Genomic DNA, 22,342 nt, shown 5'->3' with positions numbered 1-22,342 from the left:
ACTCTATACTTTTTATAGGTATCGTGACATTGTAAGAATATACTTTTTTTTAGCATAGTACTAATATTACGCATTCGTATCCCTCAAATTTGGCTTTTTTTTTCAAATGTACGATATATTAATTAAATTGTTGCCCATTGAAATTTTAACCTATTTTATAGTACTAGGGTTTAGCAATAGTACTACTACTACACATTTGTATTCCTTAAATTTGAGTTTTTACTAAATGTACGATATACTATTGATTAACGATAGTTGCCTATTGAAATTTTAACCGAGTTTTACAATAGGTCTGGTTTACTTTGCAAGTATGTCAAAAAAAGAAGTTTTATATTAATTTCATATGTATTTATTTTATAAGTTATATGTGTTCTGGACTTCAGGATTAATACTTTTTTAGAAATAGTATTGAAATCGCAAAGCAAACAATCTTCCAAAAAATTATATAAGGAGTCTTACTTTAATTAAAAGAATTATTTACAAATACGCTAATTTTAATTAATATGCCCACGTGATATTTTGTTTACCATATGAGGACACGACACAACACGTATGTATTTTAATAAAATATCGAGAAGCTTAATTATCGTTTTCCAAACTTATTAAGATCCATAATTCAATTCAAATATTGACGTCTGGATTTGAAGAAAATACGGTAGTATTTATGTGATAATAATTTTTTAAAAATTTGAATTCTGTTCAGGAGTTTCACCTTGATTTCAGTGGGCTGTGTAGAGCTGGAAGAAGACAAAGCTAATGTCTTTAATTAGAGACGTGATTCGAATAAGTGAAAGAATTAACAATTTAATTTAATCTCAAAAAGTCAATATGTTGGTGTGAGAGAAGAAGGCGGCGGTCGACGGGAAGAGAGTAAAAGCAATTTTTACGAATAGGAAAAAACAGATCCTCCTTCAAATAGCGACCCTTATCCCACACCGTACCCGCTTTGTATCTATCTTTGAGTAGCGTGCCCAAACCAAATACTCCTATATATTCTGCTCTACGATATCTTCTTCTTCTTCTATTGCATTATTGCGCAACTTCTACATTTGCAATCCTCAATACTTGCCACTTCAAAACAACATACGATTGTTCAATCATAGCTTGGATCATCTAATGGAGTCCAGCGCTCAACGCCGGCTCAGATTGATTCAGACACATCTGATTCCCGACGCCGATGATACGTCGTTTTCGATTTCCGCCAACCCCACCGCCGCTGAATTCTTTCATGGTACTACTTTATTGAATTTTCTTTTTTTCTCTTTCAAGTTGTGTTTTTCCCTCTCATTAATGAGCTATTGTGTTTTACTGTAGCAAGACTTTTCCTTTTCTTGGAAAGCTATTGCTCAGATTCTGGGATTTAGCTTTATGCAATTTAGTATTCGGAATCAAATTATATTGTTTTTTACGCTATAAACTTTTTATTTGATCGTCTTTATGGTTACCTCTACTTTGTTGAAGACGACTTAGTTGAAATAAATGGTCTTCGTTAATAATATAAACTTTAACATCTTTCTCCCTTTTGTTGTTTGTGCCGCGGGGCCAGGCAGAGCGGATTGGTGGTGTAACTGGGGTGGATGTTACTATAGTTTACAATGTATTTAGTTCATTGATAGGGGCTACTGCATAGTTATTTGCACAGAATTTGGATAGTTGAAGATCATATAAGAGCAAAAATAAATACTACAACAAACTTGCCTTGATGGGGCTTAAGCCCTTCCTATAATAAAAACCAACTTTTATTTGGAGTTCAGTGATTTATGAAAGAGATTAATTGATAGGGGCGTAAGCACCTCCTAAACCCTTACTACAAAAAAAGCAGATGTGCTACATCAACTTTTATTTGGAGTTTTAGTGATTGATGAAAGAGATTAACTGAGAGTGAATGATGTTTGTGCTAGATTTGCGACGTTATTCGATTCTTCATGCTTTCATTCTTTTCTTTAAGGATTTTATGTATGTTCATTTGCACATTGGTAAGGAAATCCAGAATTGGAATGCCTCCAACTTGCAAAGGCAGGATTTTGTCCATGGTAGTATTTCATTATTTCTGGTATGAGGAAAATATGGTTACCTAATTGAGAGAGCTTTCCCTTGGAGTTTGAAACTTATGGGTTTCGCTTGAAAGTTCATATATTGTATTGCTAGCTACCTTTTACCTTCTAAGGAGTTTATTATTGTTTGCACTCTTCTATTCTCGGTTTTGCTCAAGACTGACAGATTTTTATGTTGTACAGACCAGAAGTATAGTGTAGTTCTTCCCGAGAGACTGCAAACAGGGAAATGGAATGTGTACAGGTGGAAGATTTACTCTTTCCTTGTGCATGGTTCATATATGTTATTTTTGGGTAGACTTAGGAGCTCCTCTCCCTGCCAATCTGTACCTGACATATATACATTGTTTCTTTCATTCAGATCTGCCCGTTCTCCATTGAAACTTGTTGATAGATTCCCTGATCACCCAGAGCTTGGCACATTGCATGATATTTTTGTGTGAGAATGTTTCCCCTTCTCCCATGCACTACTTTTCTATAGATGTGTACCCCTATATATTTATTTTTGTTTTGGATGACTGAATACACATACTCAGTTTCATGTCTCCAGCTTATCCAGATTGTGATACTCATCCTCTAAAATTTGACCTTTTCATTTAATTTGTTGGTGCATTTTCAGGCACTCAGTTGAAAGTTTCCAAGACTACAAATATTTGGGTACACGCATACGGATAGATGGGACTGTTGGAGAGTAAGTTTATTGGAAACTTTTGCTTTCTAAAGTCATAAGGAATAAAATGTGTTATTGACTTTATTACAAAAATAATGTATATATCCTTTTTGTATATGCAGTTACAAATGGATGACATATGGAGAGGCGGGTACTGCTCGATCAGCTATAGGTTCAGGACTTCGCCATCATGGATTACAATCAGTAAGTCAACTTTGTTACTTTCTTTTCCCATTCTATCATTTCTCTTGTGTGGTACTACTAGTTAGTATCTGTATTCACATTCATCCACTCGGACATTTTGCATATCAAAATACTTCAAAATAAATAGAAACAGAGATTTTTGGGGACTAGACTTAGTTTTTGTGAGGTTCTTACAAAGTCTTAGGACCCTTTTATTGGTGCATTTTATTTTGTTAGTTCCACCCATTTTTCTTCTATAAAAGTTAACCTGAATATTATTTTCTTTTATACCTGAATTTTTCTATCTTTAAAACACTGACGTATTTTTCCTGGAGCAGGGAGCTTGTGTTGGACTTTATTTTATTAATAGGCCAGAATGGATGATTGTGGATCACGCCTGTTCAGCCTTTTCGTACATATCAGTTCCTTTATATGACACCCTTGGTGTGTAGGTGTAAATCAGTTAAGCCTTCTTAGTGTAGTCAAGTCCATTGATTTTGTATTCTTCTGATGCATTTGCAGGGCCTGATGCTGTTAAGTATATTGTGAATCATGCTGAGATACAGGCCATTTTCTGTGTGCCAAGTACCTTAAACACTGTGAGTCTTTTCTTAACATCTCTTTTCAGTTATTTAACTTTTGGGTTGGTTGGTTACAGGAATTCTATGGCAAACCGCTATGCATATCGCTAAACACTTGTTTCTCATTGCATCTTCTGCTTATCCTTTTGAGATTGAAAGAATAGGTCATGAAGATGCCCCATTTTGTATCTATATATATCAGATCATGTTACAAATTGAATCATCCATGTCAATTTTATGTTGCAATATGTAAGTTTGCAATTTTCTTATCATGCCGCAACAGAACAAATATTATGCAGCATGTAATTTCGATGTTGTTATTTACACGAGTCTCCTGATTTTAAATGCTGTCTAAAAATTGCAGCTACTGAGCTTCCTGTCAGAGATTCCTTCCGTACGCGTAATAGTGGTATGCCAATACACATACTTTAATGACTTAAATTCTTGTATAGAATTGTTCTTTTCTTCATGTCCTTTTAACATGTAGTACTTGATTCATGAATGCCACAGGTAGTTGGAGGGGTAGATGAACATCTACCATCCCTACCCTCTGCTTCAGGAGTCAAGCTTGTGTCATATACAAGGTTACTTAGCCAGGTATCTATTATATCTTACGATTTTCTTTTTCTGATGCTATTTTACCACTTCTATTTTAATACGATGTAAATTTTTGGAGTGTGCACCTTCTACAGTGACCACATTTTCTTGTATTGAAATACACTATTATGTGTGCTCATTTCATAAATATTCAGTTTTCTATTATGTAGTTAATGGCTAGCTTTAAGCCTTTAATTACAATAGCATTCCCAAACACCAGTTTCCTTGCTCTGTGAAATTCTTATCTACCATATGCAGTGCAGTGCTTCAGTTCATGTAGTTCTAAGAAGGACCAAGACACTCACATGTATAGAGTTGTGTGTAATATATGCGGAAAAAAGTGGGTAGAAAAATTTCATGCTAGGTGGGCCTGTGGAGTTGGTTCTGGGGGTCCTCGCGGAGCTGGAATAAGGAGGGGTAGGGATGTGGTGGTGGTTCAATCTGTGTGACTGTGTCTAGAATGATGGTGCTGGAAGTATTTTTCAATGGAAATTATTTATACATAGGTTGTGATTACATTTAAACGTGATATCTTATTTATCTTTGTTTTTAATTTTTATGCCATGTTAAATTACAATGATCATGAAAGAGGAGTACCATTATAAAATAAAACAGTTGTATTTGTTTGAACTGTATTTGTCAAGTTACTTAGGATCGCTGAAGATTTCTCATTAGGTAGCTACTTTATGCTCACTTCTTTTTAGAACAATAAAGTCTGTTAATGGACCTGGTAGCTATCACACCGCATTTTACCCATGAATAGAAAGTACTTTTAATCTTAGGCTCTACTTTGTTGCTGGTGGCTTCTTTACCTAACCCCAACTGTCACTGGTCCTAATACAGATTCACACACTATCATGGCAGTTGACTTTTTTACCTGATGAAATTTTTTAGTTGCTTACAAATTATGGTCAGTTGGTAAAAGGTTGATTATAATAACCTAAAATTTGTTGAATTTAGGGTCGCAGTAACATGCATCCATTTTGCCCCCCCAGACCCGAAGATGTAGCCACTATATGCTATACGAGTGGTACCACTGGGACGCCGAAGGTAGCTCTCGCTTGCGGTTTTTATATACAACAGTTGAGACCTATTAAAACATTTTTTAAAATGTATTATTACTCTTCTTTTTACTTCTTTTCTTCCAATAGGGAGTTGTTCTATCACATGGAAACTTGTTATCAAGTGTTGCTGGCATGACTCTTTCTGTCAAATTTTATTCGTCAGATATGTGAGTTCTCTTGGAATATGATGAGTAATTTTCATTCTTGTGATCTCAACCCATATTACGTCTGACTATACATGTTAATCAGTTACATATCCTATCTTCCCTTGGCACACATATATGAACGAGCTAATCAAATCACATCAGCATATTATGGAGTTGCTGTTGGCTTCTATCAGGGGGTATGTGATTCCTAATTTCCTAGATGTAATTTGTATATTTTGCTTCAATTCTGTTCTGCCTACAAAACCATTGTTTCTTTGCTGTTTGCACTTCCCATTTCACCTTACATATTAAAGCTAAAGATTCGCATTAGAAAAAGAAAATTTCTCTCTTGCACTCCCAGAGACTCTGTTGCTTTCCAACTGCACAGTTGGATATTCCTTGTATGCCTATGAAGGGGTTCGATTTATCTGAAAGGGATGGGTGATAGGAGTAGGCAAGTAAAAGATTTGGATAATGATATGAGCAGATATTCTTGCATTGCTATCCTCCTGACATGAAAGTATACTTCTACTCCTGTTTGTTGTGATACTAACTTTGATTTGCAACCTCCCAGCCTTCTGTTCAGTGAACTGGTTCAAGTAAATATTTTGTATTTTTACAATTTTCCAATTAGTGGGTCTTGTATACACTAATTGGCTATGGTTACTGTTGTGACAGAATAGAGCAATTGTGTAATCGAGATACACAGAAACGTAAAGAAAACACAGATTTACGTGGTTCACCAACGTTGTTGGCTCGTCCACGAGCAGGAAACAGAGAACAGATTTTATTCAGAGTGTTTTCGGATTGTGGCTACAGATTTCAGATTTCAGATTACAGAATTATGTGCTCTACTCCCATATAAATAGGCACACATGAGACAGACTGGGCCTAGGAAACATAATCCTAGCCCAATTAGGAAACATAATCCTAATACAGATTCAAGGCATACTAACAGTTATTGTGCATGAGTAAAGTAGGGGTTTGCAAATAGGACCAGTACACGACATCTGATTTTTCATAAGGTGAATGAGCTCGTTGGACTTAAATAATTTTTCTTATGGTGAACTGAGCTCGTTGCACTTGTATAATTTGTATCATTCAGGAGCTTTACATGTGAAGTTGTTTCCTAATTTACAGGATAACTTGAAATTGATGGATGACTTAGCTGCTCTAAGGCCCACTATATTTTCTAGTGTTCCTCGTCTGTACAACAGAATATATGCTGGGTATATCTCTTCAGTATTAAGAAATGATTGCTTTGTACTCTTCTGCTCAAGTGTCAAGTTGTTCTGGTTTTCTGTTTCGTATCTTATGTTTTGTTTCTTACAGAATAATTAATGCTGTTAAGTCTTCTGGTGTGCTGAAAGAGAGGTTATTTAATGCAGCCTACAGTTCTAAGAGACAAGCTGTAATGAATGGTATGCCATTTGATTCCTTTGTTCTTGTTCACAATCTGTTTCTAAATGCTCATTCATTTATATCTGGTTGTCATTTTTTTGTTTGTCAGGTCGAAAACCATCACCTATGTGGGATAGGCTGGTATTCAATAAGATAAAGGACAAACTTGGAGGCCGTGTTCGTTACTTGACTTCAGGTGCTTCCCCGCTGTCTCCTGATGTGATGGAGTTCTTGAGGGTGTAAGTTAAATTTATAGATATTCCAGTAGTCAGTGTCACTCAAGATAAATTTCAGTATTCACACTTCTGAAAACATGGCTTCTATGTATAGGTGTTTTGGCTGCCAAGTGATTGAAGGTTATGGTATGACAGAAACTTCATGTGTCATCAGCACTATGGATGAGGGTGACAACTTAACTGGTCATGTTGGTTCTCCCAACCCTGCATGTGGTAAGTCATTGATAGAGATTTGGATATATATCACATTATTACGCATATCCATCTCATATAATGGCAAGGATTTTATTCATCCTTGGTAGGAAATATTTTGGAAAAGATTAGTATGCTAACACTTTTGAATTTTTGATTTCAAGCTTGTTCTAGCATTTGACACTTGTGCATCAAACTGGTTTTCCATGCCTCCAGAAATAAAACTTGTTGATGTTCCTGAAATGAGTTATACCTCAGAGGATCAACCTCATCCTCGCGGGGAGATCTGTGTCAGAGGACATATAATTTTCCAAGGCTACTATAAAGATGAAGTTCAGACGTAATCACCTAACACTTGGTATTTGAATTTTCCGGATCATGTTTGGATGTTAAAAATGTTACTTATTCTTGATTGAATATACAGGAGAGAAGTGGTCGATGATGAAGGTTGGCTGCATACAGGGGATATCGGACTATGGCTACCAGGTGGGCGCCTCAAGATTATTGATAGGTAAGTTATCATCTGTTAACCCTCCAAAAAGAAAGAGAAGGGAACGTTCTTGAGATCTTGGTCAATACCACCTGGGTTCACAGTTCTTGTTCACTGTCAACAGGAAAAAGAACATTTTCAAGCTAGCACAGGGCGAATACATAGCACCTGAGAAAATCGAGAATGTGTATGCAAAGTGTAAATTTGTTGCACAGTGCTTTGTGTACGGTAAGAAAACAATATTGTACTTGTTTATTAAGTCAAGTTCTCACTTATTCATTCAGCTGAGGAGCCTATTTTTGTAGGTGATAGCTTGAACTCCTATTTAGTTGCTGTGATCTGCGTGGATCCTGATGTGCTAAAGGATTGGGCGGCATCAGAAAACATTAAGGTAATGAAGCCAATGCTACTGGTAACTATCACTAAAACTTTCGTTGTTCTGAAACTACTATAAGCTTATTTTGATCAGCTTTCTTCAGTGGGTTCTTGCCCCTTTGTAAGAGAAAAATAGCAAATAATCTCTGAATAAAATGATCGATAGTTGGAAGTACTGTCACTGGTATTGTTATCATTCTCCCTCAGTAACTTCCATGCTAAATCACTTTGTTGAATCCGTGCAGTATGATGATTTAGGACAACTTTGTAACGATCCAAGAGCAAAGGCTGCTGTGCTTGCTGACATGGATTCTGTCGGAAGAGAAGCTCAGGTATTGTTGTTCTTGTGGGTGTTATTCGGTCAGCAGGGCATAAAAAGAATTAGACTTCACCTTTGGTTTATTAATCGATGCTCTTGTTTTGACACAGTTGAGGGGTTTCGAATTTGTGAAAGCCGTAACCTTAGTGCTGGAGCCGTTCACTGTGGAGAATGGCTTGTTGACTCCAACCTTTAAGGTAAAATTGTGGTGGTGTAAATTTCTGGATTTGCATTAGTAAAATGGTTTGGTTGAAGTTTATGAGGTAAAGTTTGATTGATTTTGTTGTAATTTTGGTGGAGTATCAGGTAAAACGGCCTCAAGCAAAAGCATATTTTGCGCAAGCAATAGCAGGCATGTATACGGAGCTTTCGACATCTGATCCAGCCGGGGCTCCACAAAAGATGATGTGAAAATCTCTACCCATCTTGTACCCAAAATTTGAAACTCTTCATCCAATCTCAGTTTATGCATTTTTGTTTGGTTCATCTGGGGAGCTTTAATCTATAGATTTAGTCGGTTTTTGTTTGTTTGTTTGTGTTGCACTTGATTTGTGAATATATTCTTGTGAAATCAGTTCATAATTAATCGTATCACGAGGATAGTCGAAGACTATCAACAAACAAAAAAAAAAATCGAGGACTTTCAACAAATAAAAAATAAATTAAATTAAAATAACTAGAAAAAAAAAGGACTTGCGAAATCTACAGCAATTATTATGCACGATGATTTTTGCACACGGAGAGATTATATATGCTTCATTGATATAGCATCCACATCCATGCCGGACCTACTTTTATTAATTTTTTACTCTCTACTTTTTCCTAAGAGCACAACACTCACATCCATACTCTTCCGTAAGGACATGCTCAAGGGTTCCACCATTCTATTTTTCAATTTAAATAAAAACATTTCCACAAAATTAAAATACATTAAAAATATCCGATACCATTACAAATTACTAAAAATTTAAAAATTACATAATTAAAATCATAAAAATTAAAAATTATATAATTAAAATCCTAAAAATTAAAAATTCATAATTAAATTCATAAAATTAAAAAAACCCACTACTCGTGACCGAATTTCGCCCAAATGTGTTTGATTAGGTCTTCTTGTAGCTCAGTGTGGGTTCCGGTATCGCGCATTGTGTGTCTTGTTTCGATCCTCTCGCCCACCGTCGTATGCACACCTCAGCGTGGAGGAGACCTCGCGGTTGAGCTTCCGGCTTCATCCTCGTCGTAAAAGTTAGTCGCCCTCGGTCCTTCGTCAGCTATAATCATGTTGTGCAAGATAATACACGTGTACATGATGTCGGCGATATTCTTAACGTACCACAGCCGAGACGGAACCTTCACAATGTTGAATTGGGCTTGAAGGACCCCAAAAGCTCTTTCGACGTCTTTCCGAGCAGACTCTTGACGCTGCGCAAAAAGAACCCGTCTCGGGTCTTGCGGAGTGCTGAACGTCTTCACGAAAGTAGACCACTTTGGGTAGATACCATCGGCGAGATAGTAACCCAAGTGGTATGCATTTCCATTGACGGTGAAGTCGATCGTCGGTGCTACACCATTCAAAACATCATTGAAGAGTGGTGAAGAATAGAGCACGTTCAAGTCGTTGTTGGATTGGGCAACACCGAAATATGCATGCCAAATCCATAAGCAGTAGTCGGCGACCGCTTCAAGGATAAGCGTTGGGCCTCCGCCTTTGTGGCAGCTTAAGTATTGCCCCCTCCAAGCAGTCGGACAATTCTTCTACTTCCAATGCATGCAGTCAATGCTGCCAAGCATACTGGGAAAACCGTGTGCTGTTTCGTGAAGATGAAGCAGCCGTTGACAATCTTCGGTGGTGGGTGCCCGATGGAATTCCTCACCGAAAGCAGAACGAATGCAGTCGCAGAATTTTTTGAGGCATAGGATTCCAGTTGACTCACCCACATGCAAATACTCATCGAAGAGGTCAGCCGTTTACCCAGTACCAAGTTGTCGGATGGCACAAGTACACTTCTGCAACGCCGAGAGACTTTGCCGACCGGTTGCGTCTCTACTTGATTGAAAGTATTCAACACGGGCGGACAATGTGTTGACAATACGCATAAACAACCATTTTGACATGCGAAAACGGCACCGGAAGTAATCTTCCGAAACCGCGGCTGGTCGGAAAAATAGTCGGCAACGAGCCTTTCGTTGGCTCCCTCCCGGTCACGAGGTATGTAGCGGCGAATTGATCTTGTTGGTCGAGGAGGAGGAGCGGGGGTGGTGGCAGCGACATAGGCTTCATAGGCGGCACGATATTGTTCATAGTATTCTTGTTCTTCGCGCTCCCCTTCAGCCATGATATCGGTGAAATCCATTTTTAGAGAGAGTTTGAGTGAGAGAGGAAGATGTAAAGGAAGATGTAGATGAGTTGTATGAAAAAGGATGAATGAGAGATAATTTGATGTGAAAATGGATGATGAATGTGTGTATTTATAGATGAGTTTGAGGTTTTAAAAAATTTAAAAAAATCAAAAAATTCCAAAAAAAGGTAATAAAACGACTATATTTTTTGGAATCTGATTTTTTTTTTAATTTTTGGTATTATTTTCAATTTTTTTAAAAAAACAAATTCCAACGGATAATCCGTTGGAGAATAGAAATGCACCACGTCGCCTGCTCAACGGCACAAACGAGCTTCATGCATCGAGCAGCGCCGTGCCAGCGGCGAGCAGCGCGTTGCCGTGTCAGCGGCACGGACGCCGTCCGTCCCAGCGAGCACCGCTGTGGATGCTCTAAAGTTAAAAATGAGATATTTTTATGTACTTTTATCAAATGGCACACGTGTATGGATATTGTTGTCCGCTTATTATTATAAAAATAAAAATGATTAAAGTGTTTTTATTGAAAAATAGGAGTTGGAGGTAAAAAACTTTTAAATTATAGTTGAGAAATTTCTTTTCATATGAGATTAAAAATTCATATTTAATATAATAAGTGGAGAAATAACAAAATAAAATAGAATAAATTAAATTAAAGAATAATGTAGATAAACAGCTTAATTATTCAAAAATCAAAAAGTGAAAAATTGACTTAGAGCATCAGCAAAGGCGCCAGTCCCGGCGGACGTTCAACTGGCGTGCCAGACGTCCGTGCGGGACGTCCGCCATTAGGCAAGAGAGAGGCACGGATACGGACGTCCGCTGCGGACACCAGAGTTCCGCGGCGTTCCCGGGACGTCCCGATGTTTTATTTTATTTTTTATTTTTTTTAAAAACTCTATATATGTTAGGGAGATTTTTAAGGAGTTTCGAACATTGTAAATCAGTCCTTCGACTATCAGAAATTATATTTCCGGATGAATTTTCTATATCAGAAATTATATTTCCTGAGTTTCGAACATTGTAAATCAGTTCGACCCCCGTCTAATCATAATGAATTTAAACAAGCGTGCACTCCGCACTTCCAAACTTATATGATGTCTCATTATGACAATATTGATCAATCAAGTTAATCCAATTACACTAAAATAACCAACACGGCATGCGCAAAAAACAAGCCCATATTCGACTCCAGAACGATATAATTGAAGAAGTATGGCAGCAGAGGGGTCGTCGTTGATGGAATTTGTATTTATTGAAGTGTATTTTTTTTAGTTTTTTTTTTGTTGAAATGTACCTTTCTTTTTTTTATTTAATGAAATTTTTATTCCGTAATCGTGACAAAATTTTAATTCCATAAATTGTTTAATTCTGGAAATTATTTAATTTGTGAATTTGTGAATTTTTTTTATTGTGGGAAGTCCGTCGGGATGTCCTTGGGGATGTCCGCCATTGTGCAGTAGGATGTCCGTATGAGTGGCAGAAGGTGTTTTTGGGACGTACGCTGGGACGTCCGCACCATCGCTAACGCTGTTAATCAAAATTGAGAACTGAGGAAATGTAATCTTAAAGGGTCATATGATATCAAATTATCAATCATGCGTCTGAATCCCACTACAAAACTACACCCAAACGGAAGGCGGAGAAACGCACACGAACAAAATTCTCATCCGCACCAAAACTTTTAATGGGCTGTTGCGGCGACGACGACGATGATGCACCACCACAGCCGTCGCCTCCATTGCTCTCTCCGCCGCACGATCTCCTCCAGCCGCTCTGCTCCTTATCCTCCGCCGACACCACCATCTCGCCCCTCAATTCCAATTTCTCCGCTCTCCTATGCAAGGATACTCTCCGCGCCATACTCCAGAAGCTATCACTCTCCGATCTCGCCCGCGCCGCTTGCGTCTGTCGCCTCTGGCACGCGGTAGCCTCCGACAGCCAGATGCAGATTCAAGCCTTCATTTCCCCGTGGAAGCTTCGAGACATCGTCGGAAAACCTACCTCTAGCAGCTTCTGGAGAGATAATTCCCTTTCCAAATTCGCCATCTCTCACCGCCTCTCCCGCAGCGATTCCATTGCTAGCCTAGCTGTTAAGTACACCGTTCAGGTATTCTATGGCTGCTGATCGACTTTATTTTCTCAATCCCAGTCAATATGCGTTCGGCTTATCATAACCTATAATAGATTAGTTTAGAGGAATACGATTACCTTTACATTTTTAGATATTAGCTGGTGAATACAAGAATTTTGATGCTTCCGTTTCCGCGCGTGGATGTGAATTATTGACTCGTGAAATTCCTTTTGCTAGCTGATATATGAGGTTAAAGGCCAGTCACTTATGATGCGTGTTGAGATTCCTAAGAATTTGTGGATTGAGACAAGCTTTTGAACTTCTTATTTTTCTTGTGTTTATGAAATGAAAAACATTGATGAAGATCTCAGTGCTCAAAGGTTTGAACTTTGAAGCAATATATAGAATACCACACTGATCAAATATATATCACTCCAAGTTGGACTATGCTCTGTCATCAGAATTGGGCTTAATTTGGCTTATACGAATCAGTAATGATAGTTCTGCTGATCCAGTTCTGTTTGTTGGTCTTGTTAAATTTTCTTTTTCTCCTGAGGTCTGAGATACAGTGTATTATAGTCCAAAGTTTTTATGTTATTTTGATAAATGGTTGGTTTGTTTTATGGATTTTTTTCATGCCCATATCAAATATGCACTCTTTTTTTCTTTGCTGAGCAGATGCATTCATCCGTGTAATTCTTAAATTGATTTACAAGGTTACATCTCTTCTTTTGCTTGTAAGACTTTACACTGCGATGAGCATTGATGATTATCCAACTTTGACAGGTTATGGGCATCAAGCGCTTAAACAACATGATGAGTGACCACGGGATATACTCCAGGGAGCGTCTGCTGATCCCTGTTAGCAACCCAGAAATACTCGTAGATTCCACATGCTACATAGAAGTGGACACTCATGCAAAGAGAGAGGTTGCAGTACTGTATCTAGAGGGTGGGCCTGACAGTAATCTGAATTCGATTTTGCATAGGCTGACCACTGAACGAGGCAAAAAAAGGGTGATAGACTCATTGAAGAGGAGCATGCATGTCGATGATGGCACTGCTCTATACTACTTATCCATATCAAATGGTGATCCTAGAGCTGCTCTTACACAATTCTCTGACGATGTACGCTGGGAGAGGCAGGTTAGTCTCGCATAATCTGTAATATAAAGCTGTGTGATACTGTGTTGTGCTAGCAACAATCGACTTTGCATTACTGGGATTTATTGGTGTTTCAGTATATATAGAATCCCATTTACCTGGATTGAGGAATAATTTTCTTTATCTGAGCTAACTAAGAAGCTTGGGGAAATTATTCAAAGTTGTGCTTATATGTATTTGCTATTTCGTGTTCTCATAGATCTTGTTCGCATATGTAAGTTGTGACTCTTGGTGTTCATGCACTTTTAACTTATACATTGATTTGTAAATAGTGATAAGCTCGTTCAGTACCATAGAAACTGCAGTTTTTTTCTGCAGTTTTCTGAATTGATGATTATTTACCACTTACCAGACCTCATTTCTATGTTATTAACTGTTATTTATTCCCCCGTGATAACTTGACTTTAAAGTTCAAATTCGTGGTATGAGAAAAAAAAATCAGTATTTAAAAAAAAGTGCAACTCCATCAAAATTATGTACATACATACGCATCCTATTGTTTGTGTATAATTTAATTAAAAGTGCAACTCCATCAAAATTTTACTCCATATTTCTTAATGTTGCTTTGGTATGAACAATTAAATATGTTGAATTTTAGAGTACAGTATTTCGCAATTTGAAGAAAAGCTTTTAATTTTTCATATGCAAGTGTTTTGAGATATTGCATATCGATACCCCAAACTTTAATTAATGTTGTTGCTACTCAAGTTCGGGTATTTCTGCAATTGGACTAAGCCAATATATATAAATATTACTCAAGATAAGTATACTTCGAAAATATAGACTATAGAGTATGAATATTAGATAATGAGTTATAGATGGTAAACTTTTCAATTGAAATTGGGAATGAAAATTTTAATTTATTTATACTACTTAATAAATAGTTAATAAAAATTAGAGGTACTATTAAATCCCTTTATTCTCATGTGGATGCTTAGCTAGCACCAACTTGTAGTAACGACCCCCTAATAATTATCGATCCAAAAACAAACACATGCATGTAATCAATTAGAAATTATTGTTTAGTTATTGCACGGAACTCGAACACGAAAGCGTTGGTTTAGATTGTAAATGATCTAAAAAATTTACCATTATTAACCCTTTTAATTTGGGGAGAAAAATTGGACGAATAAAAATATGATATACTACTATAGAATTTACTAGTATTAAAGTTTAAGTTTGTGAGAAAATACATAATTGGCTATAAATAGTAGAGACAATATACCTATAAATTTATCGTACTCCTATTAAAGAAAAAATTAGATACATAGTCATTTTCGAAGTAGTGGAGAGTGAAGACGGTAGGGTCTTTAGCAGTGGTTGGATTAGGCTAAAGAGAATAATAGTACTCCATTATACTTAATTTATAGGAGTATAACTAATGTCAATCATTTTTTTTCAGCGCTTCTTTTTGTTCTTTTGATTCAGAAATAGAAATAGAAATAGAAATAGAAATAGATATCAATTCATTTTAACTGCTTCATTTCTATATTCTATCCATATATATTAACAGCATCCTCAACTTTATCTGCTCTACAAACAGTGTGAAGGGCCCAAATAGAAATAAATATTATTCTTATTCTTGTGGTTGTAGCCATCACCTATTAAAGCATGTCATATAAAGCATATAACAGAATGACCTGAAAAAGTTCCAATTAATCCTTCATGCTCCATAAAAATAAAAATAAAAAGACCTTACTCCATATTCGTGTTCATTGATTAATTCTAACAACCTTTGTATCAATCTTATGTTTATACGACAAACTTCAATAAATATAAAATTGTTTATGAACCATTATCTAGCTGTCTCCTCACCAACGATGGTCGTCGTTGAACAAATTCAACTTTTTCTACACCGACCATTGTAGGAATTATGTTATACTAGAAAATAATTTTATTTATTCTGTCACTATAATTCGCTGAACTCCAATCAGATAACTTTAAACTGTTGGAATAATTGAATGAACAATTACATAAAGCTCTCTATGATGATTAACCAAGAACAACGGAGAAGGAACATAAACTGTAGAGTGGAAGCGTACCTTGATCCATCTAGAGTTGAACGGTGGAATTGCTTTGCGGCGGCTATGGATCTTCCAAACGACCAGAGACATTCTTCGCAATATGGATCTTCCAAACGACCAGAGACATTCTTCGCAATAGTCTGCCATGAGAATACAGACCATAACCCTAACTTATATTTATACATAATATAAGTCCCTTATTTTCTATTCGGTCCCTCATCAAATAGAAAATCTCATATGGTATCTACACTTATTTCCATAACAAATAAATACACTTTTAACCAAAACTTAATCTTTATTGGATCATTTTAATTAGACAACTGAAATATAGTCATACACATTAAATTAGAAGCGTGGAATCCCAAATTTCTAACATAAACTAGTCGTATGAGTTTCAATCTTGACGGCCATGTAAATTGCAAAGTAATTTCGCATTGAAAAACAAGCAGGGAAGAAAATGAGTCCAACAAATCATCACCTTGCGAATACAACAGTAGTATTTAATTGAATTTCAAGTGGAATATTGTGGGGATATTAAAAGTATTCAAGGACGAGAAAACCTAGTAGTACATCATTTTTATTCTCACAGGCGTCATATTTATTTCAACGGTGGTTTAGAGTGTTCACAATGATGGCCCTTGAAGGCCACCAAAGTTGGCCCAACCACGAAATGTGGCTCTCCATGGCCCTCCGCAATGATAAATAAACAAAAACAACAAGGGCCACGAAATGTGGCCCTCTCCAAAAAAAATTAATTTGTTTACTTTTTTTAATTATATTTTTTAATTTAACTACAACAAATTTAATTAGCCTAATAATTTGGAAAATAAACATAATTTAATAAAAAAGCGAATTACAGACAAATTTTCGTCGTATTATAGATAGAGGAAAATTATACAATGAAATTTTTTAAAAAACACTACACAAAAAGACGCCACCACCTGCAGTATTTATACAATGGAAATGGTAGTATTTATAAAAGAATTTTCGAAAATTAAAAAATAATAATAATAATTTTTCGCGGCCCAGCCGCGTTTTGTGGCCCGCTGCAGTGGAGGGCCGCAGCTCACACGGCTCAGCCGCGTGAAGGCCGCGACCTCGGCTCTCGGTCCTCAGCCGCGAATCGTGGCTCTCTGCAGTGGGGGCCGCGCACCCGAGCCACGGGCCGCGGCTCCCCACTGTGGACACTCTTAATATAGGTAGGTGAGGTGAATTTAATTTCGTATGTCGGCAACACTACAAAATCCTATCCTATCCTATCCTATCCTATCACTTTATTACCATCATCTCTTTTCTTTTTTCCGATTCAGAAAATAAAGATGTAAACATATTGTGCAATTTCGCTCTCTATTTGATATAACGTCCATTTAATACACAAATATGGATTTTTTATATTTTTGTTTTTTACACAAATATGGAGTTATTTACTAAATGCACACATTTGGATAGTGATACTACATACATGGTAAATATAATTACAAAATTACACTTTTTTCATGTATATCTACTTCGTTTAACATAATCAAGGGTTTGATATACAAAAAACTTGATTAGATATTTAGATTAAAATGTAGATTCAGCAGAGTCAATACCGTTGACCGACGACTAGTCAACCTGCAATAGTACATAGTAGTATATGTATTTTGAAAGGACAAACTGTAGGAGTATTTTAATTCTATGAATAGCAAGTAAACTGTTCTAGCCCCAGTGGGAGGAAGACGATAAAAAAAATAATTATTTATTTAATAATTTAAAAGTTGTTACAAAACAAATAAATGAATAAAATATAAGGTGACAAGTTCACTTATTGCAAAGGGCAGTAAAGTTACGTTATATTCCCAGACAAGAACATTAATACAAATCCACTTACATGGAATTTGGTTCTACATTTACGTTCGTTTATTTACGTAAAAATGACACTCCCCAAAATAAAATTATTAACAATAGTATCGTTCACACGGGAATTTTCCTTGAAGGAAAACAAGTCAACACTACTCTACTAGTATAAGTATGACTTCTCTTCTTGATCACTCTCACTCCTAATCCTCCTCACATTTATTAGTAAAGTGATTGAAGTTTGAAGTGAAGAAGCCATGGGCGATCGCAATCCTACCAAGAAATCCAAGTACGAGGAGGAGAATGGATGCAAGGTCAGGGGAGTGGTGGTTCTCATGAAGAAGAACCTGCTCGGGGTGAACGACGTCGCTGCCTCCGTCGTCGATCGGTTCGACGAGATTCGGGGGAGGAAGGTCGCGCTACGCCTCATTAGCACCGCCGTTGATCCAGATTCTGATGGTATGTATCCATCTACCGTTGATTTCACTACTTCATATATATCCAAAGATTGGTGAGTCTACGGTTGAGATGTAGTAGACCTTCAACTGTCGGTGCTTCATTCATGTTATACTCATGAAACTACAGTCATGATTGGATCCCTTTTTGAAAAAAGAAGACTGGGTTGAGTGGCTTGTATCATTTTTTATGCTTTATTTTCTTTTTCTGCCAAATTACTATCGAGGCTTCGAATTGGGTGGCTATCGAGATTTTGTTTTTTGATGTTCAAGTTCATTTAGACAACAAATCTATGGTCTTGTATGTGATTTTTGTGTGTAAATAAAACAAGCCTATATATTACGATTAGATAACTAGTTTCAGCAACGATTCTTGAATTACTGACCTGCAAAATGGTGACTCCTGTTTGTTTTGACAGCAGAAAGTTGCAGAGGCAAACTTGGGAAACCAGAATATCTGGAAGACTGGGTCACGAAAATCACCCCTATGACGTCAGCTGCGACGTACAATGTGACCTTCGAGTGGAGCAAGGAGATGGGCTATCCGGGGGCATTCACAATCGCAAACTTTCACCATAGTGAATTCTACCTCAAGAACCTCACTCTTGAAGACGTTCCTGGCCATGGTCGCGTCCATTTCGTATGCAATTCCTGGGTTTACCATGCTGAACGCTACAACAAAGACCGTATATTTTTCACCAATCAGGTAAAACAAAATTTGTACAGCATGTCAAATAGATTATAACCGTACTCCTATATAACAACCTACCTCCACTGACTTCATATATCGAGCTGCATCAAAGTCTAAAATTTGTTTCAATGCGATATCAAGTTCATATATGTTCTTGACCCAAAATCAAACAGAATTTGCATGTCAAACTTTACAATTAAACAATTTGCTTTATTTCAGTAAGAGTAATGTTGGGCCCGTGACATGTGTTCTATATAAAGAAGAAAATAACCTTTTGTTGCAGACATATCTCCCCAGCCAAACTCCACCACCACTTCGTGGTTACAGAGAAGAAGAATTGGAGAATCTGAGAGGAACTGGAACAGGAAAGCTTGAAGAATGGGATAGGGTGTATGACTATGATGTGTACAATGATTTAGGTGATCCTGATAAAGGTCCAGAGCATGAACGTCCCATTCTTGGGGGTTCAACTGAATACCCATATCCTCGCAGAGGAAGAACAGGCCGGCCTCTGCTTTTATCAGGTAAGAGGTTAAGAATGAAATCTACAAGAGATTACCATGTTTAGATGCATTCTGACATTGAAAGATGCTATGCATTTAAGCATCTAAGTATGAACCAAAAGTATTTAATCACTGACTACTTTGTAGATCCCAGAATCGAGAGCAGGATACCACTATATAACAGCTTGAGCATCTATGTCCCAAGGGATGAAAGGTTTAGTCATCTGAAGATGTCAGATTTTGTAGCATATGCACTAAAGTCAATATTTCAGTTCCTGGCGCCCGGGTTTAAGGATCTGTTTGACAAAACTCCCGACGAATTTGACTCATTTGAGGAAGTGCTACAGCTCTATGATGGTGCTTCCGCAGAAACTAATGTAACTTTGTTGGAGAAAATTAGACATCACATACCTGTAGAAACGATAAAGGAGCTACTCAGATCAGATGGAGAGAAAACATACAATTTTCCACTGCCACAGGTCATCAGAGGTAATATTAGTGGAAACGATATGTTGAATATGTAGACATGGCCATGTATTAATTTAAGAAATTAAGAGTCATAACCTTTTACTTAAACTAATTGGTTATTTTCTTCGTGGAGCAGAGGATAAAGATGCATGGCGATCTGATGAAGAATTCGGTAGAGAAATGCTGGCTGGAATCAATCCTGTCGTTATCCAACGCCTCCAGGTAATCAAAGTTTCCTGCTCTTTATCATTTTTCCTATGAAAAGGGAGCAGCATCGGATATGAAGCTTTGAGTAAACAAAACAGAATGAAACACAAAACACAGAATTTGCTGAATAACTTTCATGTGCTGAACTGCTGATAATGCTAAATGAAATGAAAATGAAAACAAAGAATAACACAGGGCTGCGTTAATCATATTTGTTTGACCTATGAGGTTATAAGTGTTACAAGATCGATTATTAATATGATTCTGCTCACAGGAGTTCCCGCCAACAAGCAAACTAAATCCAGAGCTGTATGGAAGGCAATCCAGCAAAATATCAGAAGAGCATATAATACACAATCTAGAAGGCTTGACTGTTGCTGAGGTAAAACTAAATCAAACTTGATTGCATGGATGATTTATATTATCAATCATCGACTGAAGTGATTGGGGTGGTTATACATATAGGCAATCCGGAACAATAAGCTGTACATATTAGATCACCACGACAGCCTGATGCCATACCTGAGGAGGATAAACACTACTGCTGCAAAGACTTATGCAACAAGAACAGTTCTCTTCTTGAAAGAAGATGGAACACTGAGGCCTGTAGCAATTGAATTAAGTTTGCCACATCCAGAAGGGGATCATTATGGTGCAGTAAGTCGCGTATGCACCCCAGCAGAAGATGGAGTTGAAGGTGCCATCTGGCTGTTGGCGAAGGCTTATGTAGCAGTAGATGACTCTGGATATCATCAGCTCATAAGTCACTGGTAAAGTAGTTAACAAAGCTGCAAAAACAAAAAAATAGGCACATCATAATCTTTCATGACTAAAGTTTAGAATCTTTTCTCCTCTTCTCATCTCAGGTTGAACACTCATGCATCAATTGAGCCATTTATTATCGCCACCAACAGACAGCTGAGCGTACTCCACCCAATTCATAAGCTTTTGCAGCCTCACTTCAGAGATACAATGAATATAAATGCACTAGCTCGTCAATCCCTGATATGTGCTGGAGGGTTTGTTGAGATTACAGTTTTTCCAGGAAAATATTCCTTGGAGATGTCATCTATGGTTTATAAGGACTGGGTTTTCCCAGAACAATCACTTCCCGGAGACCTTATAAAGAGGTACATGTAGACTGAATTCTACAATATGATACTACTGTCATTAGATTGCAAATAATAGATTAAAAAATGCGGCACTGTCGAACCAATGCTCTTTCATAACCTTGCATCAGAATTTTGTAAAAGCTCAACGAAAAGAACTCTAAAGCGTTCTCAAAGGTTTGAACTTACATCTCTTGCTAACTCTATCTAAAAATTTGCAGAGGGGTGGCAATCAAAGATTCTAGCTGCCCGCATGGTGTGCGCTTACTGATAGAGGACTATCCTTATGCTGTTGATGGACTCGAGATCTGGGGAACAATCAAAACATGGGTTCAGGACTACTGCAACCTTTACTACAAGACTGATGAAATGGTTCAGGAAGATCCCGAGCTTCAGGCATGGTGGACTGAAATACGAGAAAAGGGACACGGGGACAAGAAAGATGAACCCTGGTGGCCAAAAATGCAGTCCCGCAAAGAGCTTATAGAGTCGTGCACCACTATCATATGGGTGGCGTCTGCCCTTCACGCAGCATTAAATTTTGGACAGTACCCTTATGGAGGGTACCTGCCAAATCGTCCGGCTACTAGCCGGAGATTCATTCCAGATCTAGGCACTCCTGAGTATGAAGAAATGAAGTTGAATCCTGAAAAGGCTTACTTGAAAACCATCACTTCCCAGATGCAAAGTGTGCTTGGCATCTCCCTTGTAGAAATTTTATCTAGGCATTCTTCTGATGAGATTTATCTTGGACAGAGAGACTCTCCTGAATGGACAGCAGACACAGAGGCCTGCAAAGCATTCGAAAGGTTTGGGGAACGGTTAAAAGAGGTAGAGCAAAAGTTCATCGATTTGAACAATGACAAGAGATGGAGGAATAGGTCGGGGCCAGTGAAGATGCCATACACTTTGCTGTACCCTAGCAGTGAGATTGGACTGACAGGCAGGGGAATTCCCAACAGCATCTCTATGTAACTGTTAGTAGCATTTTATTTCCCCAGTCTTGCTTGCTAGGATTTGTCAAATAAGGTTGCAAATGTTATCTGTAAAACTCCTGTCGAACTATATGGCTAGCGTTCAAATTCTGTTTAAAAGGAAAGTGAATATGCATTTGGAAACTATGATTTTGCATGAATCGGCTGTCCT

General features: G+C 37.4%; 3 protein-coding genes across 4 annotated transcripts; all 3 read left to right on the top strand.

The window, feature by feature from the left end:
- The first annotated feature begins 863 nt into the window (after positions 1–863).
- On the top strand, positions 864–8,899 carry LOC121749230 (long chain acyl-CoA synthetase 6, peroxisomal-like). The gene is made up of 23 exons (XM_042143822.1): positions 864–1,231; positions 2,238–2,298; positions 2,416–2,493; positions 2,674–2,745; positions 2,847–2,928; positions 3,246–3,351; positions 3,430–3,506; positions 3,853–3,897; positions 3,999–4,085; positions 5,046–5,135; positions 5,237–5,316; positions 5,399–5,492; positions 6,436–6,524; positions 6,628–6,716; positions 6,806–6,935; positions 7,027–7,145; positions 7,341–7,464; positions 7,549–7,635; positions 7,739–7,842; positions 7,920–8,005; positions 8,235–8,321; positions 8,419–8,505; positions 8,615–8,899. Exons 1-23 carry the CDS (start codon positions 1,117–1,119, stop codon positions 8,717–8,719), a joined length of 2,094 nt encoding a protein of 697 aa, XP_041999756.1. The 5' UTR covers positions 864–1,116; the 3' UTR covers positions 8,720–8,899.
- A 3,340-nt stretch (positions 8,900–12,239) lies between these two features.
- LOC121749240 (F-box protein At1g55000-like) lies at positions 12,240–14,247 on the top strand. The gene is made up of 2 exons (XM_042143828.1): positions 12,240–12,775; positions 13,526–14,247. Exons 1-2 carry the CDS (start codon positions 12,353–12,355, stop codon positions 13,898–13,900), a joined length of 798 nt encoding a protein of 265 aa, XP_041999762.1. The 5' UTR covers positions 12,240–12,352; the 3' UTR covers positions 13,901–14,247.
- Positions 14,248–17,771: 3,524 nt separating this feature from the next.
- Positions 17,772–22,331, top strand: LOC121749206 (probable linoleate 9S-lipoxygenase 5). Of its 2 annotated transcripts, none has more exons than XM_042143798.1 (9): positions 17,772–18,222; positions 18,638–18,924; positions 19,193–19,433; positions 19,560–19,901; positions 20,017–20,102; positions 20,362–20,469; positions 20,553–20,857; positions 20,954–21,217; positions 21,418–22,331. In XM_042143798.1, exons 1-9 carry the CDS (start codon positions 18,021–18,023, stop codon positions 22,169–22,171), a joined length of 2,589 nt encoding a protein of 862 aa, XP_041999732.1. In that variant the 5' UTR covers positions 17,772–18,020; the 3' UTR covers positions 22,172–22,331. The 2 variants fall into 2 exon arrangements, with proteins under 2 accessions (XP_041999732.1, XP_041999735.1); XM_042143801.1 differs by having other exon boundaries at positions 17,773–18,222; positions 18,641–18,924.
- Positions 22,332–22,342: the final 11 nt, after the last annotated feature.

This window comes from Salvia splendens, chromosome 1, assembly GCF_004379255.2.
Source record: "Salvia splendens isolate huo1 chromosome 1, SspV2, whole genome shotgun sequence".
NCBI lineage: Eukaryota > Viridiplantae > Streptophyta > Magnoliopsida > Lamiales > Lamiaceae > Salvia > Salvia splendens.
Note: the sequence above shows the minus strand (reverse complement) of the source record. Positions and strands in the feature narration are given on the sequence as shown.